The 18,654-nt window shown below is 44.4% G+C and overlaps 1 protein-coding gene across 1 annotated transcript in view; it reads right to left on the reverse strand.

Moving 5' to 3' along the window:
- Positions 1 to 2,342: 2,342 nt before the first annotated feature.
- LOC139421653 (casein kinase I) overlaps positions 2,343 to 18,654 on the reverse strand; it is a 73,661-nt gene continuing 57,349 nt past the window's right edge. Inside the window, exons 7-9 of the mRNA XM_071172739.1 lie at positions 18,379 to 18,556; positions 16,695 to 16,804; positions 2,343 to 5,400 (exon numbers count right to left, since the gene is read on the reverse strand). Coding sequence (XP_071028840.1) covers positions 5,350 to 5,400; positions 16,695 to 16,804; positions 18,379 to 18,556 — 339 coding nt within the window. The 3' untranslated portion in view covers positions 2,343 to 5,349. The remainder of the gene's footprint in view (positions 5,401 to 16,694; positions 16,805 to 18,378; positions 18,557 to 18,654) is intronic.

The following is an 18,654-nucleotide window of genomic DNA, read 5'->3' on the forward strand; positions in this document are numbered from 1 at the left end:
CACAACTTTCGAGGGACCACTTTTGGCTCATGAACTCTGCTTTCAGAACTACTGGCTAAAAAGTATACAGAAGTACAGGGAAATCTCTTTAAGACAGGTAATACCCAACTTCAAATCAACACGTCTCCTTCACCACTAGAGTCGATACAGTCCTAGACCACTATTACTCTAACCACAAGCAAGCATACAAGGCCCTCCCTTGTCCTCCCTTCGGCAAATCACGACTCTATACTACTGCTTCCTGTCCACAAGCAGAAGCTCAAACAGGAAGTACCCGTAACGTGTTCCGTTGAGAAATTGTCCAATCGTATCGGAGGCTATGGGTTATCACTAGTTTTTGGTATTCATTTAAGGTTAGGGTTAGGAAAAAGGTTAGCAGTGTGGCTAGGCAGTTAGGTTTACAGTCACTCTAAGAAGAACCATTGTAGAAATAGGCAGGTTTATGACGTTGTGTCTGTGGTAACTATCAAATCAAATTCTATTTGTCACATACACATGGTTAGCAGATGTTAATGCGAGTGTAGCGAAATGCTTGTGCTTCTAGTTCCGACAATGCAGTAATAACCAACAAATAATCTAGCTAACAATTCCAAAACTACTACCTTATAGACACAAGTGTAAGGGGATAAAGAATATGTACATAAGATATATGAATGAGTGATGGTACAGAGCGGCATAGGCAAGATACAGTAGATGGTATTGAGTGCAGTATATACATATGAGATGAGTATGTAAACAAAGTGGCATAGTTAAAGTGGCTAGTGATACATGTATTACATAAAGATGCAGTAGATGATATAGAGTACAGTATATACATATACATATGAGATGAATAATGTAGGGTATGTAAACATTATATTAGGTAGCATTGTTTAAAGTGGCTAGTGATATATTTTACATCATTTCCCATCAATTCCCATTATTAAAGTGGCTGGAGTTGAGTCAGTATGTTGGCAGCAGCCACTCAATGTTAGTGGTGGCTGTTTAACAGTCTGATGGCCTTGAGATAGAAGCTGTTTTTCAGTCTCTCGGTCCCAGCTTTGATGCACCTGTACTGACCTCGCCTTCTGGATGATAGCGGGGTGAACAGGCAGTGGCTCGGGTGGTTGTTGTCCTTGATGATCTTTATGGCCTTCCTGTGACATCGGGTGGTGTAGGTGTCCAGCATCGGGTGGTGTAAGTGACTAACGAGACTATGCTACAAGACTGCTTTGCTAGCGCTGATCTCAGTCACCGGCTTCATTTAGGAAATGCATTGCCAAAGTTGTCCCCACAGTGAGGTTCGCCGCTTCCCCCAATCAAAAGCCCAGGATTAAACACAGATGTTGGTGCTAAACTAAAGGACAGGGCTACCACACACAGAGCTATCGCAGCCAACCCAGAGGCTACGGCTGTGGACAGAAACAACAAGTCCTGCTATGACCTCCTCAGAGCCATCAAACAAGGTGGAATCATATATTACACAGGCTCGACCTCCCGCCGCATATGGCAGGGCTCATAGTCCCTTACAGATTCTAATCGGAAGACCCAGCCGTGGTCTGCCCAACGATGCCCCTCTACCAGACCAACTCAATGCATTTTATGCTTCACGCTACGACCAAAAACAACACATAGCCGTGCATGAGGGCCCCCGCTGACACGGGTCTCGGCGATCTCGCTCTTCGATGCCGACATGATTAATATAGACTTGTTTAACTGTCCTGTTACAGCAGTGGGTTAATGGGGAAGGGGCCTGTTGTCCCACAGCGCCACTTAGTGGGGGACTACAGTGGTACAGATTGTCCATACTATGTTCACACCAACCTCTGTTCAGCTTGAAGTCTACACTAACTTCTAGCAACACTACAAAACAGAGTCTAACATCGCTATAAAACTGTCTAACAACGCTATAAAACAGAGTCTAACGTTATAAAACAGAGTAACGTTATAAAACAGAGTCTAACATCGCTATAAAACTGTCTAACAACGCTATAAAACAGAGTCTAACGTTATAAAACAGAGTCTAACAACGTTATAAAACAGAGTCTAACAACGTTATAATACAGAGTCTAACAACGTTATAAAACAGAGTCTAACAACGTTATAAAACAGAGTCTAACATTATAAAACAGTCTAACGTTATAAAACAGAGTAACGTTATAAAACAGAGTCTAACAACGTTATAAAACAGAGTCTAACATTATAAAACAGTCTAACACTATAAAACAGAGTAACGTTATAAAACAGTCTAACAACGCTATAAAACAGAGTCTAACGTTATAAAACAGTCTAACAACATTATAAAACAGAGTTTGACTGCTGAAGCCACATGCTCATCAATGAAAACTGTCGTGACACAAGTGTACAAGGACTTATTCATTTATTTACACAATTTTAAAATACACAAATACAGTGGCATTACAAATGATGAGCAAAACTGACGACAAGACTTCCCATGACTCAGTGAGTGATGCATTGTGGGAACCAACGCAAGGTTTCCGTAGTCCGTCCCCACGTAGATATGCAAACACAAAACAAGAAGGAAATAAAAAGAGAGAGAAGGGGAAAGACGTGACATACCCAGAGAGAAACGAGAGATCCCACGTAAAGAACTGTACTTAACACAAGTGTACCTTGATCGTCATTACCCACAATCCCACACTGAAGAGAATGAGGTGGGAGGTTCTTTTTTTTTGAGACCATCAGCCGGTCGGTTCGAGGGTTTAAAACTAACTTACCCAAAACTACAATGGAGTGAAGCATTCAACCCCCACCCCCATACACTACCTTCATCATCATCATCATCATCATACTACACACAGTGGCTAATACAGAGCTGGAGGTAGAACTTAACCCTAACCACAGATCTAGGATCAGGTTATCCAACTAACTCCTAACCTTAACCATTAGGAGGAAAACAAATACATCTGATCCTGGAACTGCTACCAGCTCCTAATGCAGACATGATATTTCACCGTTGAGTACTAGGTACATCCTATATACATGACAACAGAAGACAGACGCACTAAACTAGTCTGGTCTCAGATCTGGTTGGACTCTCTTGCCTACTCCTTGTCACTCATTATAATGCACTGAGTGATAAAGTTGACAAGTCAGCACAAACTGATCCAGGAACAGGCTACCACTAAACCCCCTTTAACCCAGACTACAGAAAAGGCCTACAACACCCGGAGGCAGTGCTACACTGAATGATGTGACCAGTGGGTTGGCCCTCGTCCTGAACTAACCAATAGGACAACCAGAAGAGAGAGAAACGTAGCATTGGTCGATAGTCTCCTGTACATCCACCAAACCGAACTTTGCCCTCTGGCAATTATCAGATCACTTTTTTTCTCAGAAACGTAGTTTCATTACGGTAAAAACATTTTAAAATATTGATTGATAACAAAATAAAAAATAAAAAGTTTGAGATTGTGGTGGATTGAAAGCATAGGTTGAAATAGGCATTTTAAAGCAGACCCCCCCCCCCCCCAACGCACATTTAACTGACCAACAAGTTCAACAACAAAAATAACTGCTACATGAGTGTGGAGACGGGTGATTCACAGCTTTCAGCCCCAGAACACCAACAGCAGACGAGGAAGAGGAGGCTGAAGAGAGACGAGGTGATGGAGAAACAGACTGACTAGCAGAGAAGACATCAGCAACCCCCCCCCCCCCCCCCCCCCCCCACATCCCTATTGACAAACAACCAGTCCTTATTTAAAACTGTCACACACACAGTCACTATAAGCTTCAGAACAGTAGAGGATTTGCTTTCTCCCAGTCCCCTTTAAAAACAACAGAGAGGGACACGTCTCCAACAGCACCCTATCCCCTATTCAGTCCACAAGCATGTAGCTCCACCCACATCGGCTGAACACGTGTATGTGACCAATAGAATGGACCAGAGCCCAGTAGGGAGTAGGGTGGTGTTTGGGACCCTCTAAACAAACCCGCTGTCCAGTTGGAGAACAGTACTCTCTTTCTCTGCATTGCATTGTGGGGATTAAGAGAGTCTTTTGAGGACACGAAAATGGAACCCAGACCATCTCCCGCTGCTCAAACAAGACCTCTCTCACATGACCTTCAGAGTTTCAATTAGGGGTTATTCATTCAATATGACTTCCATCGTCTCTCTTTAAAAACAGAAAACACACTTGACTTTTCACTTAAGACACGATTTATGATTGGCATGAGTCCGTTGATATTCGGCAACCGTGTAAAAACAGCAACACACACACAGCCAGTGTAGTCAGAACAGAACACTGCCAGTACAAACAACGTTTAATCAACTTCACCTAAAATACAGACAGAGGAAAAGTCAAGTAAATAAAGTTAAAAAAAACAACAGGAAAGAGAAACAAGCTGATGGTTTTTATCAGGACAGCAACTCTGGAGGAGAACTGTCTGGCTGGGAGGAGCATCTGGTCCATCAGAAGTGATGGAGTAGGAGAGAGAAGTGATGGAGTAGGAGAGAGAAGTGATGGAGTAGGAGAGAGAGAGAGAGAAGTGATGGAGGAGGAGGGAGAAGTGATGGAGTAGGAGAGAGAAGTGATGGAGTAGGAGAGAGAAGTGATGGAGTAGGAGAGAGAGGGAGAGAAGTGATGGAGGAGGAGAGAGAAGGAGAAGTGATGGAGGAGGAGAGAGAAGTGATGGAGTAGGAGAGAGAAGTGATGGAGTAGGAGAGAGAAGTGATGGAGTAGGAGAGAGAAGTGATGGAGTAGGAGAGAGGGAGAGAAGTGATGGAGGATGAGGTGTGTAACGGGCGTTAAGCAGGTCTGTGTGCCCCATGTCAGTGTCCTCGCTGGGGTTCACGAAAGCAGAGGGGTGGGGGGGCAGTGACTGTTCTGGGTGTGCCAGGGGCAACAAAATCCCTCCTTCCCCCCTCTCTTGTTTCTCCTCCTCCTCCTCCATCCCCGTCTCATCTCCTCCTCTTCCATCCCCGATGAGCACGGCTGAACGCTCTCTGAGTCGTGTGTGTGTGTGTGTGTGTGTGTGTGTGAGAGAGAGAGAGAGAGTGTGTGTGTGTGTGTGTGTGTGAGAGAGAGTGTGTGTGTCATCCACCCTGTTACAACAGCATGAGCTTGTTACTTAGCAGAGATCAGTTGATGTCAAAGAGGCAGAGCATCAGTCTGTGTGTTTTGATTGGCTGGTTGGATGGATGGAGTTGCTAGCGGATGACGAGGTCTTTGTCCTGCCTTTTGATTGGTTGATTGTGTAAGAGTCCAGGCATCTGATGGGTTGACTGGTTGTTTCAGTAAGCGTCCTCCAGGTACTGAAGTGTGTGTTGGTGTGTGTGTTGGTGTGTGGTATGGTTAGGGCCGTGCATGGTTTAACCCTCCAGGGTGGTGATGGTGGCAGAGGGACTCATCGAGGGGCTGCTGACTGGAGGCCACTGGGGGTGACACGAGAGAGAGCCTGGAGACGACAGAGAGGGCAGAGAGACAGAGACAGAGAAGTTAGTACAGTAGTCATAGATAGTGACATTACACGTTAGAAAAGGGGACTTGGAGGGATTTAAGAGGTTGAACACAACACACGGAGGGAGGGAGGGAGGGAGGGACAGCCCTCAAATATTACAGTCTATAGTCTACAAACATCCAGGTTATAGAGCCAGCAAGCCAGCCAGCCAGGCTCCGTAAGAAGCATCTCAAGGTCCTGGAGTGGCCTAGCCAGTCTCCAGACCTGAACCCAATAGAAAATCTTTGGAGGGAGCTGAAAGTCCGTATTGCCCAGCGACAGCCCCGAAACCTGAAGGATCTGGAGAAGGTCTGTATGGAGGAGTGGGCCAAAATCCCTGCTGCAGTGTGTGCAAACCTGGTCAAGAACTACAGGAAACGTATGATCTCTGTAATTGCAAACAAAGGTTTCTGTACCAAATATTAAGTTCTGCTTTTCTGATGTATCAAATACTTATGTCATGCAATAAAATGCAAATTAATTACTTAAAAATCATACAATGGGATTTTCTGGATTTTTGTTGTAGATTCCGTCTCTCACAGTTGAAGTGTACCTATGATAAAAAATTACAGACCTCTACATGCTTTGTAAGTAGGAAAACCTGCAAAATCGTCAGTGTATCAAATGCTTGTTCTCCCCACTGTATATGGGGCAGCAGCCTCTAATGTGCAGGGTTACATAACAGGGTGGAAGCCGGCTAGTGATGGCTATTCAACAGTCTGATGACCTTCAACAGTCTGATGACCTTTAACAGTCTGATGACCTTGAGATAGAAGCTGCTGTCGGGCATTTTTACAAATATTTTAACCAAATTCTTATTTACAACGACGGCCGACCCCCGGCCAAACCCGGACGATGCTGGGACAATTGTGCGCCGCCCTATGGGACTCCCAATCACAGCCGGTTACGATACAACCTGGAATCGAACCAGAGTGCCTGTAGTGAGGCCTCAAGCACTGAGAAGCAGTGCCTTTGACCACTGCGCCACTCGGGAGACCACTAGGGCAGATGTGCTTCTAGCTCCTAAGCAGCAATAACATCTACTAAATAGGTATGTGAACAATAACATCTGCTAAACATGTGACCAATAACATCTGTTAAACATGTGACCAATAACATCTGTTAAACATGTGACCAATAACATCTGCTAAACATGTGACCAATAACATCTGTTAAACATGTGACCAATAACATCTGTTAAACATGTGTATGGACCAATAACATCTGTTAAATATGTGACCAATAACATCTATTAAATATGTGTATGGACCAATAACATCTGTTAAATATGTGACCAATAACATCTGTTAAATATGTGTATGGACCAATAACATCTGTTAAATATGTGACCAATAACATCTGTTAAATATGTGACCAATAACATCTGTTAAATATGTGACCAATAACATCTGTTAAATATGTGTATGGACCAATAACATCTGTTAAACATGTGACCAATAACATCTGTTAAATATGTGACCAATAACATCTGTTAAATATGTGACCAATAACATCTGTTAAATATGTGACCAATAACATCTGTTAAATATGTGACCAATAACATCTGTTAAATATGTGACCAATAACATCTGTTAAATATGTGTATGGACCAATAACATCTGTTAAACATGTGACCAATAACATCTGTTAAATATGTGACCAATAACATCTGTTAAATATGTGACCAATAACATCTGTTAAATATGTGACCAATAACATCTGTTAAATATGTGACCAATAACATCTGTTAAATATGTGACCAATAACATCTGTTAAATATGTGACCAATAACATCTGTTAAATATGTGTATGGACCAATAACATCTGTTAAATATGTGACCAATAACATCTGTTAAATATGTGACCAATAACATCTGTTAAATATGTGACCAATAACATCTGTTAAATATGTGACCAATAACATCTGTTAAATATGTGACCAATAACATCTGTTAAATATGTGACCAATAACATCTGTTAAACATGTGACCAATAACATCTGTTAAACATGTGACCAATAACATCTGTTAAATATGTGACCAATAACATCTGTTAAATATGTGACCAATAACATCTGTTAAATATGTGACCAATAACATCTGTTAAACATGTGACCAATAACATCTGTTAAACATGTGACCAATAACATCTGTTAAATATGTGACCAATAACATCTGTTAAATATGTGACCAATAACATCTGTTAAATATGTGACCAATAACATCTGTTAAACATGTGACCAATAACATCTGTTAAACATGTGACCAATAACATCTGTTAAATATGTGACCAATAACATCTGTTAAATATGTGACCAATAACATCTGTTAAATATGTGACCAATAACATCTGTTAAATATGTGACCAATAACATCTGTTAAATATGTGACCAATAACATCTGTTAAATATGTGACCAATAACATCTGTTAAATATGTGTATGGACCAATAACATCTGTTAAATATGTGACCAATAACATCTGTTAAATATGTGACCAATAACATCTGTTAAATATGTGACCAATAACATCTGTTAAATATGTGACCAATAACATCTGTTAAATATGTGACCAATAACATCTGTTAAATATGTGACCAATAACATCTGTTAAACATGTGACCAATAACATCTGTTAAACATGTGACCAATAACATCTGTTAAATATGTGACCAATAACATCTGTTAAATATGTGACCAATAACATCTGTTAAATATGTGACCAATAACATCTGTTAAACATGTGACCAATAACATCTGTTAAACATGTGACCAATAACATCTGTTAAATATGTGACCAATAACATCTGTTAAATATGTGACCAATAACATCTGTTAAATATGTGACCAATAACATCTGTTAAACATGTGACCAATAACATCTGTTAAACATGTGACCAATAACATCTGTTAAATATGTGACCAATAACATCTGTTAAATATGTGACCAATAACATCTGTTAAATATGTGACCAATAACATCTGTTAAATGTGACCAATAACATCTGCTAAACATGTGACCAATAACATCTATTAAATATGTGACCAATAACATCTGTTAAATATGTGACCAATAACATCTGTTAAATATGTGACCAATAACATCTGTTAAATATGTGACCAATAACATCTGCTAAACATGTGTATGGACCAATAACATCTGCTAAATATGTGTATGTTACCAATAACATGTGATTTGATAATCAACAGGATTGTGGAGAGGACTGAGGCTGGGCTGTAATGTGGCCTCCCTCCACTAGAGGGCGAGAAGGGGCCACGAGTGACAGAGAACAAAAGAACCAAAACAGACACTGTTGTCACGTACATCATGGTCTTTCTATAAGCTGACTGAAGGATGTATTAACGTGACTAGAGGACAGTGATTATGCCTCTAGACAGGAAGAGAGTTGAACTGAACATCCAGTGGAGTGGCAGGGTAGCCTAGTGGTTAGAGGCAGGGTAGCCTAGTGGTTAGAGGCAGGGTAGTCTAGTGGTTAGAGGCAGGGTAGCCTAGCGGTTAGAGGCAGGGTAGCCTAGTGGTTAGAGGCAGGGTAGCCTAGTGGTTAGAGGCAGGGTAGCCTAGTGGTTAGAGGCAGGGTAGCCTAGTGGTTAGAGGCAGGGTAGCCTAGTGGTTAGAGGCAGGGTAGCCTAGTGGTTAGAGGCAGGGTAGCCTAGTGGTTAGAGGCAGGGTAGCCTAGTGGTTAGAGGCAGGGTAGCCTAGTGGTTAGATGCAGGGTAGCCTAGTGGTTAGAGGCAGAGTAGCCTAGCGGTTAGAGGCAGAGTAGCCTAGCGGTTAGAGGCAGAGTAGCCTAGCGGTTAGAGGCAGGGTAGCCTAGCGGTTAGAGGCAGGGTAGCCTAGCGGTTAGAGGCAGAGTAGCCTAGCGGTTAGAGGCAGGGTAGCCTAGCGGTTAGAGGCAGGGTAGCCTAGCGGTTAGAGGCAGGGTAGCCTAGCGGTTAGAGGCAGGGTAGCCTAGTGGTTAGAGGCAGGGTAGCCTAGTGGTTAGAGGCAGGGTAGCCTAGTGGTTAGAGCGTTGGGCCAGAAACTGAAAGGTTGCTAGATCGAAATCCCCGAGCTGACAAAGTAAATATCTGTCCTTCTGCCCCTGAACAGGCAGTTAACCCACTGTTCCTAGACCAGTTAACCCACTGTTCCTAGGCCGTCATTGTAAATAAGAATTTGTTCTTAACTGACTTTCCTAGATAAATAAAGGTCAAATATATATGTGTAAATGCTTAGGGCGTTTGCTGTATTCAGTCCATTCAAGGAGGGCAGGTTGCACTCTCTCTTTAGTTTGAGAACATCAAACTGAAATGAGAGTTTGGATGAGGGTGTTTGGATGAGGGTGTTTGGATGAGGGTGTTTGGATGAGGGTGTTTGGATGAGGGTGTTTGGATGAGGGTGTTTGGATGAGGGTGTTTGGATGAGGGAGTTTGGATGCAGCAGGTGGATTATAGTTAATGCATTATTTCTGTATAAACGCAGTCAGGCATTTGGTAGTGGCTGTTACATACAGAAACCCAAGCAGAGAACTTACAGAAACCCAAGCAGAGAACTTACAGAAACCCAAGCAGAGAACTTACAGAAACCCAAGCCATCCCAGAGAACTTACAGAAACCCAAGCCATCCCAGAGAACTTACAGAAACCCAAGCAGAGAACTTACAGAAACCCCAGCCATCTCAGAGAACTTACAGAAACCCAAACAGAGAACTTACAGAAACCCCAGCCATCTCAGAGAACTTACAGAAACCCAAGCAGAGAACTTACAGAAACCCAAGCAGAGAACTTACAGAAACCCAAGCAGAGAACTTACAGAAACCCCAGCCATCTCAGAGAACTTACAGAAACCCAAACAGAGAACTTACAGAAACCCCAGCCATCTCAGAGAACTTACAGAAACCCCAGCCATCTCAGAGAACTTACAGAAACCCCAGCCATCTCAGAGAACTTACAGAAACCCAAGCCATCTCAGAGAACTTACAGAAACCCAAGCAGAGAACTTACAGAAACCCCAGCCATCTCAGAGAACTTACAGAAACCCCAGCCATCTCAGAGAACTTACAGAAACCCCAGCCATCTCAGAGAACTTACAGAAACCCCAGCCATCTCAGAGAACTTACAGAAACCCCAGCCATCTCAGAGAACTTACAGAAACCCAAGCAGAGAACTTACAGAAACCCAAGCAGAGAACTTACAGAAACCCCAGCCATCTCAGAGAACTTACAGAAACCCAAGCAGAGAACTTACAGAAACCCCAGCCATCTCAGAGAACTTACAGAAACCCAAGCAGAGAACTTACAGAAACCCAAGCAGAGAACTTACAGAAACCCCAGACATCTAACCCAAGCCATATCAGAGAACTTACAGAAAACATTAAAGTGGAAGAAAAATTATAACTTGTATTTTTATTTTTTATTAAATGGAAAACAACACACTAATATATACCGATTAGATAAGTATTCAACCTCCTGAGTGTTGGAATCACCTCTGGCAGTGACCTGGGAGCAGGCGATAGAGACAGTTGTGAGTATTTCTGGGTCTCTAAGCTTTCCACACCTGGATTCTACAATATTCGCACATTATTCTTTCTAAAATTCTTCAAGCTCTGTCAAGTTGGTTGTTGATCATTGCTCGACAGCTATTTTCAAGTCTTGTCATTAGATGTTCAAGCGGATTGAAGTCAAAACTGTAACTCGGCCACTCAGGAACATTCAACGTCTTCTTAGCCAGTGTATATTTGGCCCTGTGTTTTAGGTCACTGTCCTGCTGAAAGGTGAATTCATCTCCCAGTGTCTGTTGGAAAGCAGACTGAACCAGGTTTTCCTCTAGGAGTTTGCCTGTGCTTACCTCCATTCTGTTTATTTGAATCCTTAACTTCCTAGTCTTAGGCCGATGACGAGCATACCCATAGCATGACGCAGACACCACTACGGTTGAAAATACGAAGAGCGGTACTCAGAGATGTGTTGGACTGGATTTGCCCCAAACATAAGGGTTTTGTATTCAGGATAGAAAATGTATTGTGTATAAATCAGTGACAATATCTACAGGTAATCCATTTTAAATTCAGGATGTGATAACATATGGATCAAGTCAAAGGCTGTGAATATCTTCTGAAGGCACTGAGTATGGACCATGGGAAGAATATTGTCCATCTAGTATATGAGATGTGTCTCAATCTGTCCACTACAGAGGGTGAATGGAAGAGCTTAAACCAAACACTACCTAACAGAGGGTATTGTCTGGGTCAGTGAAGGTCTACCTTAAAACTTATGTTATATAGCCCATATCATACAGTCTTGTAAGGTCATAAGGTGAACCAGACCTAGTTACGGAGGGTTGAGGTCAAGTACAGGGGTTAGGAACTATTTCACAAGGGCATGAGGGTTCAGAGATGGTTAGAAATCCTTGTTCTAGAGAACTTGAATTCCTATTAATTGGGGAATGCGGAACATGGAAAGAATGTGGAACTGAATCTGTGGATAGAACTCCATCTCTTCTTTATTACATCACCAAGAGTTCCAGAACGGAATGTTTCTGGTCCTCCAGAAGCGGAGATTCCAGAGTGGAGCCTTACGGGGTGTATCTACTATGGTCTACTCTGGATCTCTGACTGTAAAACACCTTGTCACCTGTCTGATTCTTTCAGGTTCAGTTCAGATGAAGGAGAGGAGACATGGGGATCAAGTCACTTTAGACCTGAGTCATACTATATATAGACTCGGCTAGAGACTATTGAGATGTGACCTGTTTCTATAGGGGGGTTAGGGTGAGGTTGGGAGCTGACAGTCTAAAGAAGGTATGGTAACAGTGTGGCTATCAAGACGTAGCCTAACCCATAGATATTACTATAGGGGGGGGTTCAATAGTCTTTAGACTATCAAGATGTAGCCTAACCCATAGATATCAAATCAAATCAAATTTTATTTGTCACATACACATGGTTAGCAGATGTTAATGCGAGTGTAGCGAAATGCTTGTGGAACGCGAAGCGAGGCGGCCATCTCTGTCGGCGCCGGAAGATATTTATATAGGGGGGGGGGACGTAGTCTAAAGGCGTCAGCATGCTTCCATCCATCTGGAGCCTAGTTGAACTCAGCTGAACCCAACGAGTGTGCTCACATACTCCCCTAAAAAAAATCCTTCGCTTGAATAACGAGAAAAAAAGCGGCAATAGTACTGTTTGTCCATCTCGAGACGCCGTAGCCAGATTTCTGTCATAAATTGAAGGTTTTTTTTTGCCAAGGAGTTCTTAGTCGCGTACCTTCACATCTAAGATCGGTGGAGTATTTCTCAATGAAAGAAATGTGCATGAAAAGAACACGAGTCCCCTCTCTCTCTCAACAAACACTTCATTGAAGATTCCCTAGTGTGGACCAGAAGCCCGCGGACGCCTTCAGCCTATAGATATCTCTCCAGGGAGGGGATTAGTGTTGAAGGGACACCTACACTCTTACCTAACATTACTGTGTCCAAAATGGCACCCTTCCCCCCCTATATTATAGTGCACTACTTCCCGACCACTACCTCTATAGGGCCTGGTCAAAAGTAGTGCACGACATCGTGAACAGGGTGCCATTTGGGATACCAGCGGTGACTCACCGGGTGCAGCCAGCGCAGCCGTTCACACCAGGACGTGACGAGCTGCTACTTTCTCAGATGACGATGGAAGGAAATGCTATTCTGAGTTGGTGAGAGGAGGAGGAGGAGGAGGAAGGGGAGACAACCGAGTGTGAGGTAAAACAACACTACAACTTGGCTAATAGCACATCACCTACAGGTGTTTTCCAAATGGGATCCTATTCCACATACGGTACGTTCAGGAAGTATTCAGACACCTTCCCCCCTTTATACACATTTTGTTACTCTTATTCTAAAATGGATTAAATGTTTTCTTCATCAATCTACCCATTAATGACAAAGACACAAATACAAAAAAAACAGAAATACCTTATTTACACAAGTATTCAGATTCGAAATTGAGCTCAGGTGCATCCTGTTTCCATTGATCATCCTTGAGATGTTTCTACAACTTCAATTGATTGGACATGATTTGGAAAGGCACACACCTGTCTATATAAAAAGGTCCCACAGTTGACAGTGCATGTCAGAGCAAAAACCAAGCCATGAGGTCGAAGGAATTGTCCGTAGCGCTCCGAGACAGGATTGTGTCGAGGCACAGATCTGGGGAAGGGTACCAAAATATTTCTGCAGCATTGAAGGTCCCCAAGAATACAGTGGCCTTCATCATTCTTAAATGGAAGAAGTTTGGAACCACAAAGACTCTTCCTAGAGCCGGCCGCCCGGCCAAACTGAACAGTTGGGGAAGAAGGGCCTTGGTCAGGAACCCAATGATCACTCTGACAGAGCTCCAGAGGTCCTCTGTGGAGATGGGAGAACCTTCTAGAAGGACAACCATCTCTGCAGCACTCCACCAATCAGGCTATTATGGTAGAGTGGCCAGACGGAAGCCACTCCTCAGTAAAAGGCACATGACAGCCCGCTTAGAGTTTGCCAAAAGGCACCTATAGGACTCTCAGACCACAAAAAAACAAGATCCTCTGATCTGATGAAACCAAGATTGAACTCTTTGGCCTGAATGCTAAGCTTCACATCTGGAGGAAACCTGGCACCATCCCTACGGTGAAGCATAGTGGTGGCAGCATCATGCTGTGGGGATGTTTTTCAGTGGCATGGACTAGGAGTCTAGTCAGGGTTGAGGGAAATATGAACAGAGCAAAGTACAGAGATCCTTGATGAAAACCTGCTCCAGAGAAATCAGGACCTCAGACTGGGGCGAAGGTTCACCTTCCAACAGGACAATGACCCTAAGCACACAGCCAAGAAAATGCAGGAGTGGCTTCGGGACAAGTCACTGATGTCCTTGAGTGGCCCAGCCAGAGCCCGGACTTGAACATGATTTAACATCTCTGGAGAGACCTGAAGATAGCTGTGCAGCAACACTTCTCATCCAACCTGACAGAGCTTGAGAGGATCTCCAGAGAAGAATGGGAGAAACTCCCCAAATACAGGTGTGCCAAGCCTGTTGCGTCATACCCAAGAAGACTCAAAGCTGTAATCACTGCCAAAGTCACTTCAACAAAGTACTGAGTAAAGGGTCTGAATACTTATGAAAATTACTTTGTCATTACAGGGTATTGTGATGTCATTACGGGGTATTGTGATGTCATTACGGGGTATTGTGATGTCATTACGGGGTATTGTGATGTCATTACGGGGTATCGTGATGTCATTACGGGGTGTTGTGAAGAGTTGAGGCTGTTATAGCAGCAATGTTCCAACATCTAGTGGAAAGTCTTCCCAGAAGAGTAGAGGCTGTTATAGCAGCAAAGAGGGGGGACCAACTCCATATTAATGACCATGATTTTGGAATGAGATGTTTGACGAGCAGGTGTCCACATACTTTCCCATTTTGTTGAAAAATAAAAAACAATGATTTATTAGTTACCGTGGTTACCTGTCCTAGACCTTCATAAACCCCATAATATTAACACGACACAGCATGACCCCTCTCACACCCTGTTCATGCCAACAGACGGCCAGCTTAGCCATATGGTGTTACCAGTCACACACCTACCATGCCAGCGACTGTTGGTCATGAGGGTCTGTATAAACTAAACTAGCTAGATGTTCACAGATTCTTTGATTGGAGAGGTGCCTTGTTTAGACCCCAAAAACGTTATGAACAAACACAGAATATAGAGTCAAAATCCCCCCCTTTTTTTCTCTCCTGCAGCCATTCCACTGCTTATTCACAGAGTTTCAGAGCCGATCTCTGAGCCGATCTCTGAGCCGATCTCTGAGCCGATCTCTGAGCCGATCTCTGAGCCGATCTCTGAGCCGATCTCTGAGCCGATCTCTGAGCGTCACCCAGAACTTTAGTTTATTGCAATTCTACACATTTTGCCATGTTCTTATGCCATCTGAGTGACTGAAACATACGGAACTAAAGTGTTTTAATTTCTGATTCTCCCCGAATGTCTAGTTTTTATATTGGTGATTGTTAGTTCTCAAAGACGATCTCATGTTAAATATATATCAGTCAGTTATCTTTTCTACACACTTCACATCTGGTTTTAGTCCTTTAAGTTGAATTTATTGTCTTCTTCAGCGGTGGCCCGCCACTGCTAAAAATGAATATAGGGGAAACACTGACACCCTGCAACATTACAGCCATGTTTTTATGACGCCAGTGAAAAGGTTTCACATTCCTGTGTGACTGTTTGTGGACGCCCTGCGGCGTTCATCGTTAAAGTGTCATCAGCGAGAGTTGAAAAGGAATGAAGAACAATTAAAACAAGGCTAGAAACATGGCGACGTTTTCAGACCTGTGAGAAGTGTGTGTGTGTCTAGCCTGAGGTGGACATACAGGGTGTTGTGTGTGTCTAACCTGTGAGGTGGACATACAGGGTGTTGTGTGTGTGTCTAACCTGTGAGGTAGACATACAGGGTGTTGTGTGTGTGTCTAACCTGTGAGGTGGACATACAGGGTGTTGTGTGTGTGGTGTGTCTAACCTGTGAGGTGGACATACAGGGTGTTGTGTGTGTCTAACCTGTGAGGTGGACATACAGGGTGTTGTGTGTGTGGTGTGTCTAACCTGTGAGGTGGACATTCAGGGTGTTGTGTGTGTCTAACCTGTGAGGTGGACATACAGGGTGTTGTGTGTGTCTAACCTGTGAGGTGGACATACAGGGTGTTGTGTGTGTGGTGTGTCTAACCTGTGAGGTGGACATACAGGGTGTTGTGTGTGTCTAACCTGTGAGGTGGACATACAGGGTGTTGTGTGTGTCTAACCTGTGAGGTGGACATACAGGGTGTTGTGTGTGTGTCTAACCTGTGAGGTGGACATACAGGGTGTTGTGTGTGTGTCTAACCTGTGAGGTGGACATACAGGGTGTTGTGTGTGTGTCTAACCTGTGAGGTGGACATACAGGGTGTTGTGTGTGTCTAACCTGTGAGGTGTGGACATACAGGGTGTTGTGTGTGTGGTGTGTCTAACCTGTGAGGTGGACATACAGGGTGTTGTGTGTGTCTAACCTGTGAGGTGGACATACAGGGTGTTGTGTGTGTCTAACCTGTGAGGTGGACATTCAGGGTGTTGTGTGTGTGGTGTGTCTAACCTGTGAGGTGGACATACAGGGTGTTGTGTGTGTCTAACCTGTGAGGTGGACGTACAGGGTGTTGTGTGTGTCTAACCTGTGAGGTGGACATACAGGGTGTTGTGTGTGTCTAACCTGTGAGGTGGACATGCGTGAGTCCTGTCGTCCAGTCAGGTCTGAGGAGGAGATGTTGACAGGAGCTCCACGGTGAAGACGCATGCTGACCTTCCTCTCTCGCTCCATACCTGGGATAGAGGACAGACACCTGGGGTTAGAGAGAGAGACCTCCATACCTGGGGTTAGAGAGAGACTCCTCCATACCTGGGGTAGAGGACAGATACCTGGGGTTAGAGAGAGACTCCTCCATACCTGGGGTAGAGGACAGATACCTGGGGTTAGAGAGAGAGAGACCTCCATACCTGGGGTTAGAGAGAGAGACCTCCATACCTGGGGTAGAGGACAGATACCTGGGGTTAGAGAGAGACCTCCATACCTGGGGTTAGAGAGAGAGACCTCCATACCTGGGGTAGAGGACAGATACCTGGGGTTAGAGAGAGACCTCCATACCTGGGGTAGAGGACAGATACCTGGGGTTAGAGAGAGAGAGACCTCCATACCTGGGATAGAGGACAGATACCTGGGGTTAGAGAGAGAGAGACCTCCATACCTGGGGTTAGAGAGAGAGACCTCCATACCTGGGGTTAGAGAGAGAGACCTCCATACCTGGGGTAGAGGACAGATACCTGGGGTTAGAGAGAGAGACATCCATACCTGGGGTTAGAGAGAGGCCTCCATACCTGGGGTTAGAGAGAGGCCTCCATACCTGGGGTAGAGGACAGATACCTGGGGTTAGAGAGAGAGAGACCTCCATACCTGGGATAGAGGACAGATACCTGGGGTTAGAGAGAGAGAGACCTCCATACCTGGGGTTAGAGAGAGAGACCTCCATACCTGGGGTTAGAGAGAGAGACCTCCATACCTGGGGTAGAGGACAGATACCTGGGGTTAGAGAGAGACCTCCATACCTGGGGTAGAGGACAGATACCTGGGGTTAGAGAGAGAGACATCCATACCTGGGATAGAGGACAGATACCTGGGGTTAGAGAAAGAGAGACCTCCATACCTGGGGTTAGAGAGAGAGACCTCCATACCTGGGGTTAGAGAGAGAGACCTCCATACCTGGGGTAGAGAGAGAGACCTCCATACCTGGGGTAGAGGACAGATACCTGGGGTTAGAGAGAGAGACCTCCATACCTGAGGTAGAGAGAGAGAGACCTCCATACCTGGGGTTAGAGGACAGATACCTGGGGTTAGAGAGAGAGACCTCCATACCTGGGGTAGAGAGAGAGACTCCTCCATACCTGGGATAGAGGACAGATACCTGGGGTTAGAGAGAGACTCCTCCATACCTGGGGTAGAGAGAGAGACTCCTCCATACCTGGGATAGAGGACAGATACCTGGTGATCAACCTTTATTTAACCAGTTCAGTGTTTTCACTAACCTGTGTGTGAGGGGTGTGTGAGGTGTGTGTGTTTTCACTAACCTGTGTTTGAGGTGTGTGTGTGTTTTCACTAACCTGTGTTTGAGGTGTGTGTGTGTTTTCACTAACCTGTGTGTGAGGTGTGTGTGTGTTTTCACTAACCTGTGTGTGAGGTGTGTGTGTGTTTTCACTAACCTGTGTTTGAGGTGTGTGTGTGTTTTCACTAACCTGTGTTTGAGGTGTGTGTGTGTTTTCACTAACCTGTGTGTGAGGTGTGTGTGTGTTTTCACTAACCTGTGTGTGAGGTGTGTGTGAGGGGTGTGTGGGATTTCACTAACCTGTGTGTGAGGTGGGTGTGAGGGGTGCGGGTGCGGCTGCGTCCTGTGCTCCTCTGGGTCGTCCGGAGGCGGAGGGGATCCCCCTGGCCCCTGCAGGGGCCCTGGCCTGTCCCTGTCTCAGTCTGTCCTCACCAGCTCTCCTCTCCCTCTCTGCATCCTCCGCTGCCCTGTTGGCGCCCTGGACACACAGATACACACATCACCATGGAGACAACGGTCCCACCTCTTCACTATCACAACATCACCATGGAGACAACGGTCACACTGTCCCACCTC

The sequence above is a fragment of the Oncorhynchus clarkii genome, chromosome 12 (genome assembly GCF_045791955.1).
Source record: "Oncorhynchus clarkii lewisi isolate Uvic-CL-2024 chromosome 12, UVic_Ocla_1.0, whole genome shotgun sequence".
NCBI classification, from domain to species: Eukaryota; Metazoa; Chordata; class Actinopteri; order Salmoniformes; family Salmonidae; genus Oncorhynchus; species Oncorhynchus clarkii.